This window comes from Phyllostomus hastatus, unplaced genomic scaffold (genome assembly GCF_019186645.2).
Source record: "Phyllostomus hastatus isolate PE091 unplaced genomic scaffold, TTU_PhHast_1.1 phas_contig_80, whole genome shotgun sequence".
Taxonomy (NCBI): Eukaryota; Metazoa; Chordata; class Mammalia; order Chiroptera; family Phyllostomidae; genus Phyllostomus; species Phyllostomus hastatus.
The window spans coordinates 6,392,848-6,413,227 of NW_025333960.1; the positions used below are offsets into that span (position 1 = coordinate 6,392,848).

The 20,380-nt window shown below is 39.4% G+C and overlaps 1 protein-coding gene across 2 annotated transcripts in view; it reads right to left on the reverse strand.

The window, feature by feature from the left end:
• The window catches only part of IMPA2 (inositol monophosphatase 2), a 67,201-nt gene that overhangs the window by 9,263 nt on the left and 37,558 nt on the right, over nucleotides 1-20,380 (reverse strand). For both annotated transcript variants that reach the window (XM_045850389.1, XM_045850391.1), the window contains one exon: nucleotides 18,810-18,918. In XM_045850389.1, coding sequence (XP_045706345.1) covers nucleotides 18,810-18,918 — 109 coding nt within the window. The remainder of the gene's footprint in view (nucleotides 1-18,809; nucleotides 18,919-20,380) is intronic.

Here is a 20,380-nt window from a genome sequence, read left to right on the forward strand (position 1 = left end):
AAAGCTTTCATTTAGAATGGGAGGGCAGATAAAGTGCTTCTCAGATAAGGTCAAGTTAGAGTTCATCATCACCAAGCCCTTATTGCATAAAATGTTAAAGGGACTTATCGAAGAAAAAGAAGATAAAAAACATGTACAGTAAAATGACAGCAAACTCACAATTATTAACAACCATACCAAAAACAAAAACAAACTAAGCAAACAACTAGAACAGGAACAGAATGACAAAAATGGAGATCACATGAAGGGTTATCAACAGCGGGGTGGGAGGAGGAGAGAGGGGGAAAAGATACAGAGAATAAGTAGCATAGATGGTAAGTAGAAAATAGACAGGGGGAGGGCAAGAATAGTATGGGAAATGTAGAAGCTAAAGAACTTATGACACATGGACATGAACTAAAGGGGGGTAATATGGGTGGGAGAGGGTGTGCAGGATGTAGGGGAATGAAGAGAGGAAAATGGGACAACTGTAATAGCATAATCAATAAAATACATAAAAAACCTGATGAAATAGATGAAAAGGATTCAAAAGGAAGTGATAAAGACAAGGTTAAGCAGAAAAGACCCAACATACATGCAACAGGCCACCCAAAATCCAGAATTTATTTATAAAAAACTATTTATTCTTACATAATTAAACTCCAGTCACCTTCAAAGTACTCTCCATTTAGTGCAATACACCTATTGAGACTTTTTTCCACTGCTCAAAACAGTTTTTGAACCCTTTGATTTTGATGCCTTTTAGTGCTTCTGCTGTTTTTTGTTCTAGCTCTTCCACACCAGCAAAACATTTCCCTTTGAGGATGTTTTTCATTCAGGGAAGCAAAAAAAGTCCCTCGGGGTGAGATCGGGTGAATAAGGAGGGTGGGGCACTGGGGTCATGCTATTTTTGGTGAAAAACTGCTGAATACTTAGAGTGGTGTGGGCAGGTGTGTTCATAAATCACCCATCATGAAACGGGCAAACACATTGAAAGTCTTAAAAAAAATATTCACTGAAGTCAAATGCAGCCTCTCACAACAACACTAGCTGGTACACTGATACAGATAGGTTCCTAGAATACTCACCTAGTGAGGGAAGCCTATATTACAAGAGGCCTACCCTCCAGAAGATAAATTCTATTGGGGGGGGGTGGGGGTTCCCACTCGTGCATATAATAAGAGACCTGGAAGGCAAATATCTAAGCAACCAAATTTGGAAATAAGCAAGTACTGAGGGCTATAATTCAAGAAAACTCCTAAATTATTTTTAAAAATATTTTACCTATTTATTTTTTAGAGAGAGGAAAGGAGAGAGAAAGAGAGGGAAAGAAACATTGTGTGGTTGCCTCTCTTGCTCCTCCCCCCTCCCCCACCCCCACCAGGGACCTGGCCCACAATCCAGGCATGTGCCCAGACTGGGAATCGAACAGGCGACCCTTTGATTTGCAGGACAGTGTTTAACCACTGAGCCACACCAGCCAGGGTCTAAATTATTTTTTAAAAAGACTTAAAATTACATATTGGAAGGACATACCATATACCTAGGAAAATGGACTTGGAAGAAACAACACTCTATTAAAATTACTGTACTCTAAAGAAAAAAAATACCTTTGGGTCTTTAGGTAAAAACTAAAAGTCCCATATAAGGGGAAAAAAGCTGCAGACTTTTAAATAATGTGCTTATGCTAAAAGATGACAGAAACAATTTAAGGCATTTAACACAAGAAAATGTGAGCCATGTGTTTTATTAGCAGAAAAATGGATTTTCAAGTATAATGGCCACTGATAAATTTATGAACATGTAAGAAGTCTGGGAATATTGTTCTCATGCAGCTTCCTGAGAAATCAACTGGAGTAGTTCTCAAAGTGTGGTCCCTGAGCTTCTTTTAGGAATCTGTGGAGTTAAAAGCAAATTTCCTAATAATGCTAAGACATTTGCCTTTTCCATTGTGTTAATATTTGCATGATGGGTAGAGAAAGCAAGGAAAGGCCTCACCTGTTTTAGTAATCATTGTAGTCTTCTCTGCTACACTTATATACTGGGGAAAATGTCAGTTTTACTTAACAATGATAAAGTTATAAAAATTACTAATTGTACTAAATCTTGAACTCTAAGTACTATACATGTCTTTTGAATACTCTGTATGATTAGAAACTCAATAAACTACAGTTATTCAGAGATGGGTATTTGGAAGATATTTTTTGAAAGTGAATAAAATCTGCCCATCACTTCAACTGACAAGATTACCACTGACAGAATTCAAGCTTTCAAGTAGAAATTAGAATTTGGGAAGACTTCTATCCACCATTGTAGCTTGATACCTAACCAATACCTAAACATTTCTCATGAAAGGAAGAGTGGTGATATTAATGAGTATGACTTTTAAAGTATTTATAAATTAAACGTCAACATTTGAAAGAGCTGAGTATATTACAAAATCATCCATGAGCAAAAGATCCATTCAAAGTAGAGAACAGCCCAATGGATTTCAATGCACCAGAGTACAAAGAAAGTTCATTGATATGCCATTATATTTCACATGCAACTAATGTGTGTGTGTGTGTGTGTGTGTGGGGGTGGTCAGATTTTCTTCACACATCAAAACAATACATTACATGAAGGATCCAAGATGGAAGGATGGTGGAGCAGTAAGTGGAAGCTATACTAACCTCTTGCCAGGACCAATCTGGAATTACAATTAAATTGTAGAGAAATCATCCAGAATGACCAGGTGAACACCAGCTGGAGAGAAGCCTTATAATCAAGGACAGAAGAAACCACTTCACCACAATAAGACTGATAGGCAGTATAGAGGAGGTGTGAGCGGGTTGGCTGGGTTCCCACATGCCACAGCTGAAGTTACAGAGGGATATTTCAGCAGCCAGGGGTTCTCCCTAAGAAGTGTGGGGTCTAGACCCCAAGCTGGGCTCCCCAGCCTACAGCACCAAATCCGGGGAGGAACCCAATGTCCAGCTGTGAAAAACAACAGGGTTTCTGTCTGCCAGGGAGAGATGGCTGGAGTTGCAGAGAGTCTCTTAAAGGACCAACATACAAAATTTCATTTATAGCCATATACCCTGGGCTCCAGCAGAGGGAGGGCAGAGTGGACTAGAGATGCTTGAGGAGAGTCTGGAGCTGGTAACTCTTGGGAGAGAGCTGAAGGAACAGCCACCAGGATCCCTGTGCTGAGTCACTCCGCACACTGCAGGAGCCATCTTTTTCAGGCAGAGCACTCCTCTCCAAGTGGCATCAGCCTGAGGGGAAGCAATAGGTCCACCCTGTGATGCTTAAGTCAGGCTGCTGATTACAACTGGATTAGAGTAACATCTGACCAGTTTAATGTCTAATTAGTTTAACAACTGAGGCAGAAAATACAAAGCAGCAGCCAAAATAGGGAGACAAAGAAACATCTCCCAATGAAAGAAGGAGAGAATTCTTCAGAAGACTTAGGTGAAATGAAGGCAAGTGATTTATAAGATAGAGAGTTCAGAGTAATGATTATAAGGACAAACTCAACAGCATGAAAAAAGGACATAGAAACCATAAAAAAGGACCAGTCAGAAGTAAAGAATACAATATCTGAAATAAATAATACATTGGAAGAATAAATAGTAGGTTAGATGAAGCAGAGCACTGAATCAGTGATTTGGAAGACAAGGTAGAAAAAATATCCAAGCAGAACAGCAAAAAGAAGAAAGAATTTTAAAAAATGAGAAGAGCTTAGGAAACATTTTAGACAACATGAAGCATAACAACATCCACATCATGGGAATAGCAGAAGAAGAGAGTGAGTAAGGGATCGAGAACCTATTTGAAGAAATAAGGAGTGAAAACTTCCCTAATCTGGTGAAGGAAAAAGACACAGAAGTTCAGGAAGCTCAGAGAATCCCAAACAAGTTGAACCCAAAGAGGCCTCTACTGAGACACATCATAATTAAAATGACAAGGCTCAAAGACAAGAAGAGAATACTAAAAGCCACAAGAGAAAAGCAGGTAGTTACCTACAAGCGAGCACCAATTAGACTGGCATCTGATTTCTCAACAGAAACATTTCAGGCCAGAAGGGAGTGGCATGAAATATTCAAGGGGATGAAAAGCAAGGACCAACAACTAAGGCTGCTTTACCCAGCAAGGCTATCATGTAAAATTGAAGGAGAAATAAGGAGCTTCCCAAATAAGAAAAAGCTAAAGGAGTTTGTTAACGTCAAACCAGTACTGCAACAAATGTTAAAGGCCTTGCTTTATGCAGCAGCAGAAAAGTTAAAGAAAAAAAAACAGGAAAACAATGTACAATAAAATGGTACTACGTACATAACTATCAATAATCACCTTAAATATAAGTGGCTTAAGTGCTCCAAACAAAAGACATGGATAGCATGCAAAAGGATAAGAAAAAAGACCCATATATATGCTGCCTCCAAGAAACCCATCTCAGATTGAAAGACACACACAGACTAAAAGTAGGGGGGAAAAAGATATTTCATGCAAATGGAAAAGAAAAAAAAAAGCTGGGGTAGCCGTACTTATACCAGACAAGATAGGCTTTATAACCATGGCTATCATAAGAGACAAAGAAGGACACTACATAATGATAAAGGAACAATCCAACAAGAGGATATAACCCTAGTAAACATTTATGCACCCAACACAGGAGCACCTAAATATGTAAAGCAAATCTTGATGGACATAAAGGGAGAGACCAAGGAAAATACACTCACAGTTGGGGATTTTAACACCTCATTGACTTCAATGGAGAGATCTTCCAGGCAGAAAATTAACAAGCAGACAGCAGCCTTAAACAGCACACTAGATCAAATGTATTTAATTGACATTTTCAGAGCATTTCACTGTTGGGGACTGCCCTGCCTGGTCTCAGGAAACTGTAACCCCCCATGACTTAGGCTGAATGAGAGACCTCTGGACCAGGAGCCACTAAGGAGACAAAAACTTATTTCCCTGGCAAGAACGCTGCCTGTTCTGCGCCTAAACCTCCTAAGCTTGATCAGTTAGCCAATGATGGGTAAGATTTCCCATGGAGGGAATCGCCTAAGACAGGCATGATCACGTGGAGGCTTCTGGGAAGAGATTCAGGGCTGTGGAAATGAAGGGGTGATGGACATCAACCCCTGCCCCCTTGGCTTTGTCAAAGCCTGAGTCCTTGTTCTTAGAGTTGGGAAATCCAAGTCTCCTGGCTGCCTTTGTCTCCTCTGTTAACTCAGGCCTGCAGAAATAGCAGGGGTGGTGCAGTCCAGACCAGAAATGGTGGACCCCTGGGGTAATCAGGCCTGGGACATAGAATATGCAAGATCCTGTGAGATCTGTTTGCTGGAAGATGTTATTGGATTAGAATTTGTAGGCATAGACAGGAAACCAAAACTGCCCTTTGAGCCCTGTTACTCCTTTCAAATGATAAAATTCCAAGCTCTGCCCAGAATCACAGCGGGGGTTTTGTCTGCACTTTTGTAAGTCACCTACTTCTTTTGATCTTTTCTGCCAGACTGTAAATCCACAAACTAAGTCTGTATTCTCAATAAAAATCTGCTTGGGAATGGAGACGAGGGGCTCTCCACTAGAGAGAGTGGCCGTTCTGTCCCTATTTCCCCACAGGACCTGGTTGTCTCTGTGTATGTTTTTCTCATGTTTCAACGGGCATCTGCAGCAGAGATGGATATTGCTGGCTAGTATCCACCACATTTCACCCCAAAGTCACAGAATATACATTTTTTTCAAGTGCACATGTAATGTTTTCTAGGATAGACCACATGTTAGGACACAGAATAAATCTCAATAAATATAAGAAGACTGAAATCATATCAAGCATCTTCTCTGACCACAATGTTACGAAACTAGAAATCGATCACAAGAAAAACACTGAAAAACACACAAAGACATGGAAGCTATGTAACATGTTATTAAACAATGAATGAGTCAACAATGAGATCAAGGAAGAAATCAAAAGATATCTTGATACAAATAAAAATGAGGACACAACAATCCAAAATCTGTGGGACACAGGGAAAGCAATCCTAAGAGGGAAATTCATAGCATTACAAGCCTATCTCAAAAAAGAAGAAAATGCTCAAATAAACAATTTAACTTCACACTTAAAGGAACTTGAAAAACAAACAAAGCCCAGAGTAACTGAAAGAAGGAAATAAGATCAGCACACAAATAAATGAAAGAGTCTATAAAAATAATACAAAACATCAATGAATCTAAGATCTGATTCTTTGAAAAGAAGAACAAGATGGACAAGCCTTCAATGAGACTCATCAAGAAAAAAAGAGAAAGTACCAAAATAAATAAAATAAAAAATGAAAGAAGAGAAATCACAACCGACAGTAAAGAAATACAAAAGATTGTAAGAAAATATTATGAACAACTATATGCCAATAAACTGGACAACCTGGCCAAAATGGATGAATTCCTAGAAACATACAATCTTCCAAAAATAAACCAGGTAGAATCAGAGAGCCTGAACAGACAGATTACACCTAATGAAATTGAAATAGTATTAAAAAAAAAAACCAACAAAAAAAAACCCTGGACCAGATGGCTTCACAGGTAAATTTACCAAACATTCTAAGAGGAACTAACACTTCTCCTTCTCAAACTGTTTCATACAATTCAAGAGGAGAGAAGGCTCTCAAACTCATTTTTCAAAGCCAGCATTATCCTATTACCAAAGTCAGGTAACGATACTACAAAGAAAGACAATTATAGGCCAATATCCCTGATGAACATAGATGCTAAAGTCCTCAACAAAATATTAGCAAACCAAATATACCAATGCATAAAAAAATCATACACCATAATCAAGTGGGATTTATTCCAGGAATGCAAGGTTGGTACAACATTCGCAAACCAACAAATGTGATTCACCACATAAATAAAATGAAGGATAAAAACGACATGATCATATCAATAGATGCAGAAAAAGCTTTTCATAAAACCTAACACCCATTTTTTATCAAACCTCTCAGCTAAATGGGAATAGAGGGAACATACCTAAACAAAATAAAGCCCTTATGTGAAAAACCCACTGCCAGCATCATACTCAATGGGCAAAAACTACAAGTATTTTCCCTTAAGATTGGGAACAAGACAAAGATGTTCACTTTCACCTTTCTTAACATTTTACTGGAAGTCCTAGTGACAGTGATCAAATAAGAATGAGAAATAAAAGTCATCCAAATTGGAAAGGAAGAAGTAAGTCTTTATTTGCAGATGACAAGATACCTAGAGATACATAGAGAACCCCAAAGATTCCACCAAGAAACTACTAGAACTGATAAATGAATTCAGCAAAGTAGCAGTATACAAAATTAATATGCAGAAATCAGCTGCAGTTTTATATGCCAATAACAAACTAACAGAAAGGGAAATTAAGAAAACCATCCCATTCACAACAGCTACAAAAAGAATAAAATATCTAGGAATAAACCTAACCAGGATGTAAAAGACCTGCACAAGGAAAATTATAAGACACTGAAGAAATTGAAGAAGATACAAATAATTGGAAGCACATACTGTGTTCATGGATGGGAAGAATTAACATAATTAAAATGTCCATACTACCCTAAGTAATCTATAGATTCAAAGCAATTGCTATCCAGATTCCAATGATGTATTTCAAGGAAGTAGAACAAATATTTCAAAAATTTATATGGAACCACAAAAGGCCTCACATAGCAACAGCGATCCTGAGAAAGAAGAACAAAGTTGGAGGAACCACACTACCTAATATCAAACTATATTATAAGGCCATAGTAATTGAAACAACATGGTACTGGCATAAAAACAGACACAGAGATCAATGGAATAGAACAGAGAGCCCAGAAATAAACTCAGATATTTATAGTCTATTAATATTCAACAAAGGAAGCAAATACATATAATGGGCTAGTGATAGCTTATGCAATAAATGGTGTTGGGGAAATTGGACAGATATGTGCAGAAAAATGAAACTAGACCACCCTCTTACACAACATACAACAATAAATTCAAAATGGATCAAAGACTTAAATGTTAGACCCCAAACCATAAGAATCCTTGAAGAAAACATAGGCAGCAAAATCACAGACATTGTTCACAGCAATTTTTTATTGAATATATCTCCCCAGGCAAGGGAAATAAAAGAAAAAATAAGTAAATGGGACTACATTAAACTAAAGTTTTTGCACAGCAAAGGAAATTTTCAACAAAATAAAAAGAAAACCCATAGGATGGGAGAACATATTTGTCAATACATCTGATAAAGGGTTAATATCCAAAGTGTATAAAGTACTTACAAAACTCAACACCATAACAAACAACCCAGTTAAAAAATGGGCAATGGACTTCCAGCTAAGATGGAGGCATAGGTAGATACACTTTGCCTCCTCACACAATGGAAAGAAGGACAACAACAAATTTAAAAACAAAAAATAGCTGGAACTGCCAGAAAACTGAACTGTATGGAAATCAGGCAACCAAGGAGTTAAAGATGAAACATTAATTCAGACTGGTAGGAGGTGTGGAGAAGGGCAGCTGGGGCGGAAAGGATGCACCAGGCAAGGCAGTAGCTGGAGGACCGAGTGGGTGAGGCAGTGGCTGGTGGACCAGGTAGTCCCACATTTGCCTGTGGATAAACTGAGAATAACTGGGGAGCAAGAAAGACTTTGCAACCCAGGGTTCCAGTGCAAGAAAAGAAAGCCTCAAAACCTCTGGCTGCAAAAACCTGTGCAGGTTGTGGTGGTGGGAAAAACTCCCAGCCTCACAGGAGAGTTTGTTGGAGAGTCCCAGAATGTACACAAACCCACCCACCCACCCACCCAGGAATCAGCACCAGAAGGACCCAATTTACTTGTGGGTAACGGGGGAAGTGACTGAACACTGGCCCAGAGCTGAGCAAGCAGCAGTACTCCCTCTCTGGCACCACCCTCACATATAGCACCACAACACAATGAGTTCTGCTGCCCTTGCAAGTACCTAGGGTTCTGCCCCTTAAAATGTAACATCTGTGCCAAGACAAAATATGGTTCAAATGAAAGAACAGATCAAAACTCCAAAAACAGAAATAAGCAATGAAGAGATAGTTAACCTATCAGATGCAGAATTCAAAACACTGGTAATCATGATGTTTATGGAAATGGTTGAGTATGGTCGCAAAATAGAGGGAAAAGTAAAGGCTATGAAAAGTGAAATAAAAAATATATAGGGATCAAACAGTTAAGGGAAGGAAACTGGAACTCAAATCAACAATTTGGAGCAGACAGAAAAAACAAACATTCAACCAGAAGAGAATGAAGAAATGAGAATTCAAAAAAATGAGGAGAAGTTTAGTAACTTCAGAGCAAATCATAGGGGTACCAGAAGGAGAAGAGGAAGAGCAAGAAATTGAAAATTTATTTGAAAAAAATAATGAAGGAGAACTTCCCCAATCTGGCAAAGGAAATAGACTTCCAGGAAGTCCAGGAAGCTCAGAGAGTCCCAAGGAAGTTGGATCCAAGGAAGCACACACCAAGGCACATCATAATTATATTACCCAAGATTGAAGATGAGGAGAGAATCTTAAAAGCAGCAAGAGAAAAGGAGACAGTTACTTCCAAAGAGTTCTTTTAAGACTATTAGCTGATTTCTCAAAAGAAATCTTGCAGGTAAGAAGGGGCTTGAAAGAAGTATTCAGTCATGAAAGGCAAGGACCTACATCCAAGATTACTCTGTTCAGCAAAGATATCATTTAGAATTGAAGGGCAAATAAAGTGCTTTCCTGATAAAGTCAAGTTAAAGGAGCTCATCATCACCAAACCCTTATTATATGAAATGTTAAAGGGATTTACCTATGAAAAAGATGATCAAAACTGTGAACAGTAAAATCACAACAAATTCACAACTATCGACAACTGAACCTAAAAAAAAAACAAAAGAAAAACGAACTAAACAATTAGAACAGGAACAGAATCACAGAAATGAAGATCACATGGAGGGTTATCAGCAGGGAAGGGGAAAGTGGGGGAAAATGTACAGGGAATAAGAAGCATAAATGTTAGGTACAAAATAGAAGGGGCGGTTAAGAATAGTATAGGAAATGGAGAAGCCAAAGAACTTAGATGTATGACCCATGGACATGAACTAAGTTTGAAGGCTGGTGGGGTGCAGGGCAGAAGGGTATAAAGTGGAGAAAAAAATGGGACAAGTGTAATAGCATAATCAATAAAATATACTTAAAAAAATGGGCAATGGACCTGAATAGACTCTTCTGCAAATAGGACATACAGATGGCTAAAAGACATATGAAAAGATGCTCAACGTCACTAATCATCTGAGAAATGCAGATTAAAACCACAGTCAGATATCAGCTCACACCTGTCAGAATGGGTATCATCAACAAATCAACAAAGAACAAGTGCTGGCGAGAATGTGGAAAAAGGGAACCTTTTGCACAGTTGGTGGGAATGCAGACTTGTGTAGCCATTGTGGAAAGCAGTATGGAGATACTTCAAAAAATTAAAAATGGATCTGCCTTTTGACCCAGCTATCCCACTTCTGAAATATATCTGAATGAACCCAAAACACTAATTCAAAAGAACATAAGCACCCCTATGCTCATTACAGCATTATTTACAGTTGCCAAGATATGGAAGTAGCCCAAGTGTCCATCAATAGCTGAGTGGATAAAACAACGCTGGGATATTTACACAATGGAATTCTGCTTGGCCGTAAAAATGAAGAAAATTTTATTTTTTGGAACAGAATGGATGGATCTGCAGAATGTTATACTAAGTGAAATAAGCCAGTGAGAGAAAGATAAATACCATATGAGCTTACTCATATGTGGAATCTAATGAACAAACTGATGTAACTAGCAAAACAGAGACAGCCTCATATATGGAAAGTTGATGACAGCTAGTGGTGGGGGTGATGTAGGGGGTGGAGGGATTCAACAAAAAGGAAAAAGGACTCATGGACATCAGTGTGGTAATTACTACAGGCAAGGGGGTATAAGGGGATGAAATGGTAATGGCAAAAAAAACACAATAAAGATTAAATTTTAAAAAAGAACAACCCCCCCCAATATATTATAAAAGACTGAATATAGAAGCAGATATGAGAATCTAATTGTCTTCCATTAAGCCAGACAGCAAAGAGATTTGGAAGAGAAAAAGTAAAACATTGCCACTCTTCTCACAGCAAAAAAAATTTTTTGTTGTGGAAAATGTGGTTATTTTCCATAAAAATATACTATTCATATTAAAATTTAAAGTTCTTCATTTTAAATAATAAATTTAAAAAGCAAAAAAAGATAAATTAATAAGTATTTTTAAATTTCTATTCAAATTTCTAATATATAAATATAGATATAACTTATATAAACAAAAGTTCTTTAGAGGTCTTCAACAATCTTTTCAGGAATGTAAATGAGTTGGTCCTAATTTCAGAAAGTTTGAGAAAGCTGTGCTAGTGAATGAGCTTCACACAACCAAAATGGTTGCAGAAACATCAACATAATGTGGTGGGTATTAAATATACATTTACCTGTGGAATCAAGGCTAAATACTAAATGACAGTGTTAGGGTAAAAGCATAGTGCATAATGGCTATTTGCTCTGCCAATGCATCTACAGCACAACCATCCAAAATTGAAAAGATAATGGGTGAGTATGTGCCCTGGCTGGTGTGGATCAGTGGATTGAGTGCTGGCAATCCAATCCAACCCAAAGGGTCGCAGGTTTGATTGCCAGTCAGGGCACATGCCTGGGTTGCAGGCCAGGTCCCCCAGTAGGGGGTGCATGAGAGGCAACTACGCATTGATGTTTCCTCTCCGTTTCTCCCTCCCTTCCCCCCTCTCTAAAAAATAAATAAATAAAATCTTTGTTAAAGATAATGGGTGAGGATGTGACAACTAGAATATGCTCACTGATTGTGTTGTAGTTTTGGAGAGTAAAAGAATATCATTTTTAAGTGATATACTAGAGTATGCAAAGAGCAGGGAGAAGAGGTTACAAGCTAAGTTTAGTATTAATTATAATAGGGACTCAATAGACAATAACTCTAAAAAGAGAGAACTAGGGATGTTATATAAATATTTTAAGTCAAAGATAATTATTATAATAAAAATATAAACCTTTCTAAACACCAAAAATTATATGAAAACAATAAAAGCAAATAAAACAGCTGCTTATTTTTTAAAGAATAAAAATGGACTATTTTATTTTATTAAAATAAAAATGTTAATAGTTTATTAAAATTTTTAATGGTTATCTATAGGGTAAAAAGGACAAGGAAGGACAGAAGCTAAATTTCTTTGAATATATTTTGTATTATAGATTTGACTTTGGAACCGTTCACTTTTTAAAAAATAATTACAAAATAAAATCAATTTTACAAAAGTAATCCTTCTAAATAAAAAATAAAGTAAAACAAAAGTATCTAAGTGATTATCCTCAGTTGGTGGCATAACCTAAGGGAACAAAGAACCACTTCAGAGACTCTCACAGCAATCTGACCCCAGACCCTAGTGGAATATTTGTGAAGGGCAAAAAAAAAATTCCAAAAAGACAAAACAAAACCACCAAAAAACTCTTTCAAACTATTTTTAGTAATCATTTGTTAATAGTACGGCTAGTATTATATTCTGAAACTGATGGGTGTGTGTTGTAGGATAAAGCAAACATGGATAGTGTGACACTATTAAATTCCTGGCATCACTGTGCATAGGGATTTTTACCATGGGGCAGAGGAGACATACACAGAAGTGTTAAATAAAGACTAGAAAACATCAGTATGAACTCATGATGAATTTCGTATCATAAAACAACTAAATTTCCTACGAGCTATAATGACAGCTAGAACTCAGATTGTGGCTCTGGAAGGCCATTTTCCATAGATGAGATAAGTGGCAATTTGGACACTGACTGGACACTTAATGATTTTAGGAATGATTATTAATTTTTGGAGGGTTGTGATATTATTGGTATTGTGATTAGGTTTTCAGAGAATTGTCTGCATGTTTTAGAGATCCATACAAAAATGCTAGCTAGAAAGTGGAATCATGTTTGGGATTTGTATCAGGGAATTGTATGGGGGAGCTGGGAATTGGCTGGGGGTATGGCTGAAGCAGAATTGGCTGTGAGTTGGCAGTACTGGAGCTGTGTGATGGGTTCACTGTGCTTTTTCTGTCTGCTTTGTGGATGTTTGAAATTTTCTCAAGTAAAATTTGAAGAAAAGGCTACAAATAAAACCTGGCCTCATCTAATCCTTCACCCTAATCCAGGGTAGCTTTTTTTGTTTGTTTGTTGGAGATTTCGTTTTTGTTTTTGAAGACATTACAGAAAGGTATAATAGGAACTGGAAAAGAGAAAGCAAAAAAAAAAAAAAAAGAAGCAGCACAGGAGAAAAAAATCAGTGGTACTCATTTTAATGGCTGTTTCCTCCAGAAATGCATTTTAATTTTAATAATGGTCTATGATCTTGTGCAAAGACTCAAGTTTCTTCTTTAATAACGACTATCGCTAATCGTTTGACTTTCAGTCAAGATGGTAGCACAGATAAATGCGGTACTCACCAACTCCCACAACCACATCAAAATTACAACTAAACTGCAGAACAACCAGAATTCAGAACCACCTGAAATCTAGCCAGAGATTTAAAGAAGCCACATTGAATCTAGTAAGAGGGGTAGAGATTTGAAAATGGGCTTGTCCCACACTCATGTGTAGTGGATAAAAATTGGGAGGGATTTCAGGTTCGGAGGTCCCCATCGAGGAGTGAGGAGTCCCAGGCCCACACCAGGACCCCCAGCCCAGAGTTCCAGTGCCAGGAAGAGAACTCCCCATTACCTCTGCCTGTAAAAACTGTCAGGGATTGCGGCTGAAGGAGACAGAGGGCTTCTGGAGTCCCATGCAGTTCCTCTTAAAGGGCTCATGCATGGACTTCCTCTAATTTACTCCCTCTGAGCTCCAGCACAGGGACAGCAGCTCAAAAGGTGCCAGGGACATATGGGGAGGAAATGCATTGTCTGGTATCAGGGCAAGAGCTGAGGGGGCAGCTTTCTCCCAGATAAGTCCTGGCAGAGCTAGCAGCTGGGCACCATATCTGAGTCTCCATCAGCCCAGTTCACAATGTTCCCTCTGCCTCGGTGATTCCCTGAGACCCTGCCCCAGTCAATTTTTGGGCCCACCCAAGCTGTTTCCAGTGGCTTACCCATATGAATGGCCTGTCTTGGCTCATGCCTCAGACTTTCCTAAAATCTCTCAAACAAGCAGCTTCTGGCATCAGCGTGCCCAGTATCTCTCGCTAAGTGGTCCCAAATCCAGCTCTAGTGGCAGACAGCCTTGGTTTTTCAGCTTGACCTCTCCTGGGCACCTCCAAGCCCACACAAGTAGCAGTCATCTGCAGACTGCTTTGTGGCTCATGCCAGGTAACTCTGTGCAGAACACAGGTGGTGGCTGACCTTGGCCTGAAGCTCCCAAGAGGCCCCAGAGTCAGCATACCTGGTGGGCAGCTTCAGACCATGTGGAAGCACCACTATCCAGCCACCTCTATAAGTGACGCACTCAAGGGGTGGATTCAGTTGGCACCAGAGCCCTGCTGAAGTAAGTCCTGCTCTGTGGGGCAGGCCCTGGAACAACTGATCCTCCATGGCGGTTAGTGGTTGCGACCAGTCCATATCGTTGATAGGCCTGAGGGTACATCCCTTCCATTGACGTGCCAAAAGCAACCAAGGCTCAAATATAACAGAGGGGTGTACACAGGGCAGGACATGGGGCAGGGATGGGGCATACCTGTAGTACCCAGCCTGAGGAATTAGGGACTCTGTGCCACTGGACCCTACAGGACACCTACTACATAAGGCCACTCTACCAAGCCCAGGAGACATAGCAGCTCTAATACATAGAAACAAACATAGGGAGGCTGCCAAAATGAGGAGATAAAAAAACATGTCCCAAATGAAAGAACAGAACAAAACTCAAGAAAAAGAACTAAACAAAATAAGGATAAACAATCTATTAGATGCAGAGTTCAAAACACTGGTTATAAGGATGTTCCATGAACTTAGTGAGAACCACAACATCATCAAAAAGTACCAGCCAGAAATAAAGGATACAATAACTGAAATGAAGAATAATTTATAGGGAATCAACAGTATAGTAGATGAAGCCAAAAATCAGATCAACAATTTGGAATACAAGGAAGCAAAAAACATCCAATCAGAACAGAAAAAAGACCCGCCCCCCCTCAAAAAAAAATGAAGATAGTGTAAGGAGCCACTGGGACAACTTCATGTCTACCAACATTAGCATCATGGGTTGCTGGAAGTAGAAAAGAGAGAGCAAGAAATGAAAACTTATTTGAGAAAATTGTAACATAAAACTTCCGTAACCTGGTAAATAAACTAGACATATAAGCCCAGGAAGCACAGAGAGTTCCAAATAAGATGAACCTAAAGAGGCCCACACCAAGACACATATTAATTAAATGCAAAAGGTTAAAGACAAAAAGAAAATCTTAAAAGAAGCAAGAGAAAAGCAGTCAGTTACCTACAAGGAAGCTTCCAAAAGACCTTCAGCTGATTTCTCAACAGAAACTTTGCAGGCTACAGCAGTTTGGCAAGAAATATTCAAAGTGATGAAAAGCAAGGACCTACAATCAAGATTATACAGCAAAGGTGTCATTTAGAAAAGAAGGACAGATAAAGAGCTTTCCAGACAAGAAAAAGTTAAAGGAGTTCTTCACTTCTAAACCTGTATTACAAGAAATGTTAAAGGGTCTTCTTTAAAAAAAAGGGGGGAAAAGATAAAAATATTTTTAAAAAGGCAATAAATATACATCTATCAACCATTCAATCTGAAAAACAAAAGAAGTGAACAAGCACAACAGAAACAGACTCATAGATAGAGAATATTTTGATGGTTGCCAGATGGGAGGGGGCTTCGGTAAATGGGTGAAATAGGTGAGGGGATTAAGAAGTACAAATAGTTACAGAATAGTCATGGAGATGTAGAATACAGCATAGTGAATATAGTTGTTAATATCTGAGTAACTATGAATGGTGTCAGATGGATACAAGATTTATTGGGTAAGTTATATAATGTCTAATCATTGGTATGTACACCTGAAACTACTATAATATTGTATGTCTACTGTGATTGAAAAATAAAAAAATGATTAAAAAGATAATGACTCTGATTTTTTGGGTACCATGTGCCAGGGACTTTGCCAAACGCTTTCTATATATAATTTTATTTAACCCTCAAAGTTTACATTATGATGATAATTATCATCATATCACTTTATACATGAGGATTGAGGTTTGGATAGGTTAACTGACAAGCTACAGCATTAGAAAATAGCAGAATCAGGATTTGAAACTAGGTCTGCACAATGCCTAAAGACTGTGCTGATAAAGAGTATACTCCATCACATTCCATAGAAACCTAGTCACCCATTAAATAGAAAATGACCAGGTTGAAACACTCACTGGACTTTGTAAGTAAGTTAGAATTAAAAAAAAAAAATCAGCCCTGGCCAGTGTAGCTCAGTTGGTTGGAGTGTTGTCCCACAAACCAAAAGGTTGTGGGTTCAATTCTCAGTCAGGGCACATACCAGGTTTGATTCCCGATTGTGCAATGTATGAAAAGGTCACCAATTGCTATTTTTTCTCTTGCATCAATGTTTCTCCCTATTTCTCTCCCTCTTTAAAAAGCAATGAAAAAAAATGTCCTTGGTAAGGATAAAAATTTTTTTTAAATCACAAAAGAGTTTTTGAACATGTGTGTAGCAGAGGGGGGTTTATAACAGTGAGCAATGAACATTTGGGACAAAAAGGCCAATGATGGGCCAAATACAGTGCCCATGTGGATGGGGTCGCCAGTGCAGGACGAGAGGTCTGAGAGCCCCAGCAAGGACATGAAGTTCTAATGCACTACCAAGCAATGCAGGCAGCTGACTAGAGCTGAGTGTGTGTGAATAGAGCTGAGTGTTAAAGTCAGACTGAAGATAGAGCCAAGTTCACATAAGCATATTTAATAATATGCTTTCTCACTACCGAGTTACACAATTCAGCTTGAGTGGTTGCCTCTTGGCATGTGTGGCTGTAATTAATCCCACTTTTTACACAGCCAAACAAAACATTTCTGGGAGAGGGAGGAATGGGGCAGGGCTGGGACTCAAGTGGTAACTGGTTAGTATGTCCTGCTTTTCCCACCTCTCTCTGAAGCCTATCGTGACTGTCTCCCCTTCTCACCCTGGGTGTGCTCATGACTCTCATAGGCCTCCTTGGGAGCCTCCTCAGACTCTGCAAGGCAGCTCTGCCCCGACCTTAATACAATGACAGGTCACCTCCCTAACAGACCAGCTGTTCATAGGGTCATAACACTGCAAAGAGGAGTTTGTATCACTGCAAATAAGTAAATACTTCCTGCTGCACCTGGATCAACATCTTTGGTATTATAGAAACCCAAATATAAGAAAGTAACAGTACAGGGCTCATGGATGATGCTGCTTTCACCAGATCATTGTGGATCACAGCTGGGGAACTGTTACTTCTTAACAGATGAGGAGTAGCTGGAGGGCACAGCATACCTCTTATTGCCTCTGAGGCCATCTAGGCACACAGGTGTCATCCAAGGAGGAGGTAAAGGCAGAATAAATAGGCAATGGAAGAGGGGCACTAGGAAATAATTTTTTTTTAGATTTTATTTATTTATTTTTAGAGAGAGGGAGGGAGAAAGAAGAGGGAGAGAAACATCGATAAGTAGCTGCCTCTTGAGTGCCCCCTACCGGGGACCTCACACGCCACCAAGGCATGTGCCCTGACTGGGAATTGAACCAGTAACCCTTTGGATTGTGAGCCAGCACTCAATCCCCTGAGCCACACCAGCCAGGGCAGGAAAGAAATGTTTAAAAGAGAAGCTGGAAATGGGTAGAGGGAGGCAGTAAGGAAGGCAGAGGAGCTCAGAGAAGTGTTGATAACACAAACTGACTCCATGATCAGTAAAGGAGACAACTGAGGAGAGAGGGGACCTTATGATGTCCTACTAAAGAAACACACAAGTGAGATGTTAGTAGGAATGTCCAATCATGGATATTATGGATCTTTTACAGTCTTCTAATCCACCTGTTCCTAGTCTTGGGCTCTTCTCTTTATTTGTCTTGTAATATTCTGTGCCTGAGAGTATCCTACAAAATGCTAAAATATTACCAGTTTAATCAGTGAGAGGGAACAAAAAGAGTAAGCCACCTAAACCAGCATATTGTTATTGATACACAGTTATATGCAGATTAAATATAACACAGTCCCTTTATAAGAACAACTGGATGCCCCTGAGGTTCTGCTTTAAGAATAATAATGACAATGGAACATTGGTGGTGAGTGAAAACATTACTTGTGTATATGACTTCTTACAGAAACCGAAGCCAGCTATAGTTAGTCCACATCCAAGGAGCCACAGACCGTACCTGGGTGACATCATCCAGGTGACATGATTACTGAGATTCACCTAAACACTTTGAAGCCACAGCATGCTTCTGACTCTGCCTGTGGTATTCATTGGACTGCTAGAGACCAAATCATAATTAATGACTGGGTTTCTTTTAGTAATGAAGAAGAAAGATGTGAGTACAAAATAGAATGAGACTATTTAAAGCTCTGGCCACATTCACAAAAACATTAAGATATAGAACTGGCTCAATTTCCAGTTATTCAGGGACATGGTATCCCTAAAAAGAGACTGAACTCTCAGCAGGAGATTTCACCACTGTCTCATGGAACGGTGATTTTTTGGCATTTTCCATGGACATTTCTTAATCTGAAGTGAACTGTGACAAGATGCATGAAGTCCCCACCTGTCTCCCCGGAGACCCGCAGCTGCTGGCCATTGCAGAAGGCACCCCGGCCTCTCCGACCTGTGTACAGCCGCTCCTCTGTGCAGTGGTAAATCACTCCAAATTCAAGCTGGGGGGCAGGAGCAGTACAGAAAACAAGTGCCATTCATTTAATGAGTACAGAAAATAACACAGTAATTCAAAGGTGAAGGTGTTTTAACTAATGCAATGATGATGCAATAGAAAATACAAAAGGGAATTAAAAAAATCAGCATCTAGATTCAAAATGGCATAAAAACAAGATTTCTTTTTTAAAAAATTACTATATTTAAAAATATACTAAAACTAAAAAAACATATTAAAACAACATAAACAAACATAAGTAACTAAAAGTTACTGAAAAAGCTTGAATCTTTAGAAAGGCTTATTTTTTCTGGGGGGTGGAGTGAGGTTACTTGTGCCTCTAATCAAACTCCACAAGACCCCCTCCTCAAAATTGCTGATGTGTGAAGAATGAAGAATGCCAGCAGAATCATGGAACCCAAAGGCAGTCCCAGGAAGACAGCTGGGACTCACCAAGGGGGCTCTGCCCTGAGCAGGCACGTGCTAACCAGCAGCAATACTGCCATAAATCAGCGATGAGGCCATGGGCCACAGTTAGGGATGGTGAAAAGAAGAGGTGAGTATGAAAAAAATGCTACCTGACCCTATGTGTTTTTGTTCCTTTCCTCTACTGACTTCTCACTATTCAGGGTTAACAAGAGCAAGTGTGCTGGAGGTTAGCTAAGTATTCATCTCTTTGGAAAATAAAGAGAGACCCAGACCAAATGCCTCAGGAAAGTCTCTGCCGGCCCTGGCTGAGCTTGCCCACTGTGAGAGGGAATTGGGTTTATTGCTGAGAAGGATGTTGGAGCCAGCACTTACCAAGGGCCTATAGCCTTCCAGCAATACTTAACTATCCTCCCCCCTCCACTACCCTGGCTTTAAAGGGCTTCCCAAATCCAGGTCAGTCCTAGAATTGGGCTGGACTCAGGGAGCCTACTGTGGGGGCCCTGTGCCCCTGGGGCCAGCAGGTGGCCCTGAGGCCTTGAGGGTAGGGTGGGATGCTCCCTTTGACCAGGGGCCATCCACTACAGGCCCAGACCACCTGTTCAGTCATACACACCAGACCCATCAGAGGATGTGGCCTTACCAGTGGGTGACCTTGCCAGACCACAGTACTTGGTCCTCTCCCTCAGTTACTGACACCGTGGTGATGAGCATCACCCTCTGAGGGGAGCACTCAATTCGCCACTTGCTTCAGTGACAACATTTAATAAAGAAACAAGTAATTAATTCCTTACCTAAATTTCAATATTAAAAATCTTAAATACTTCTACACAGATATAAACTTCTCTAAGTTTCCATGTTAGGCAATCTATGGTAACACCGAGGATTAAGATGAAAAAATGGTGCTGTAAAGGAAGGCTGCTTTTGAAAAACACTGAGCCCCCAGTCTCATTTAAATATAAGTGTAGTAACTACAAAGAAACTATGGCTTTTCTGTGTTATTGCTTAAACTGACTAGTAAAGTTTAAGCCTGGATCCCACGC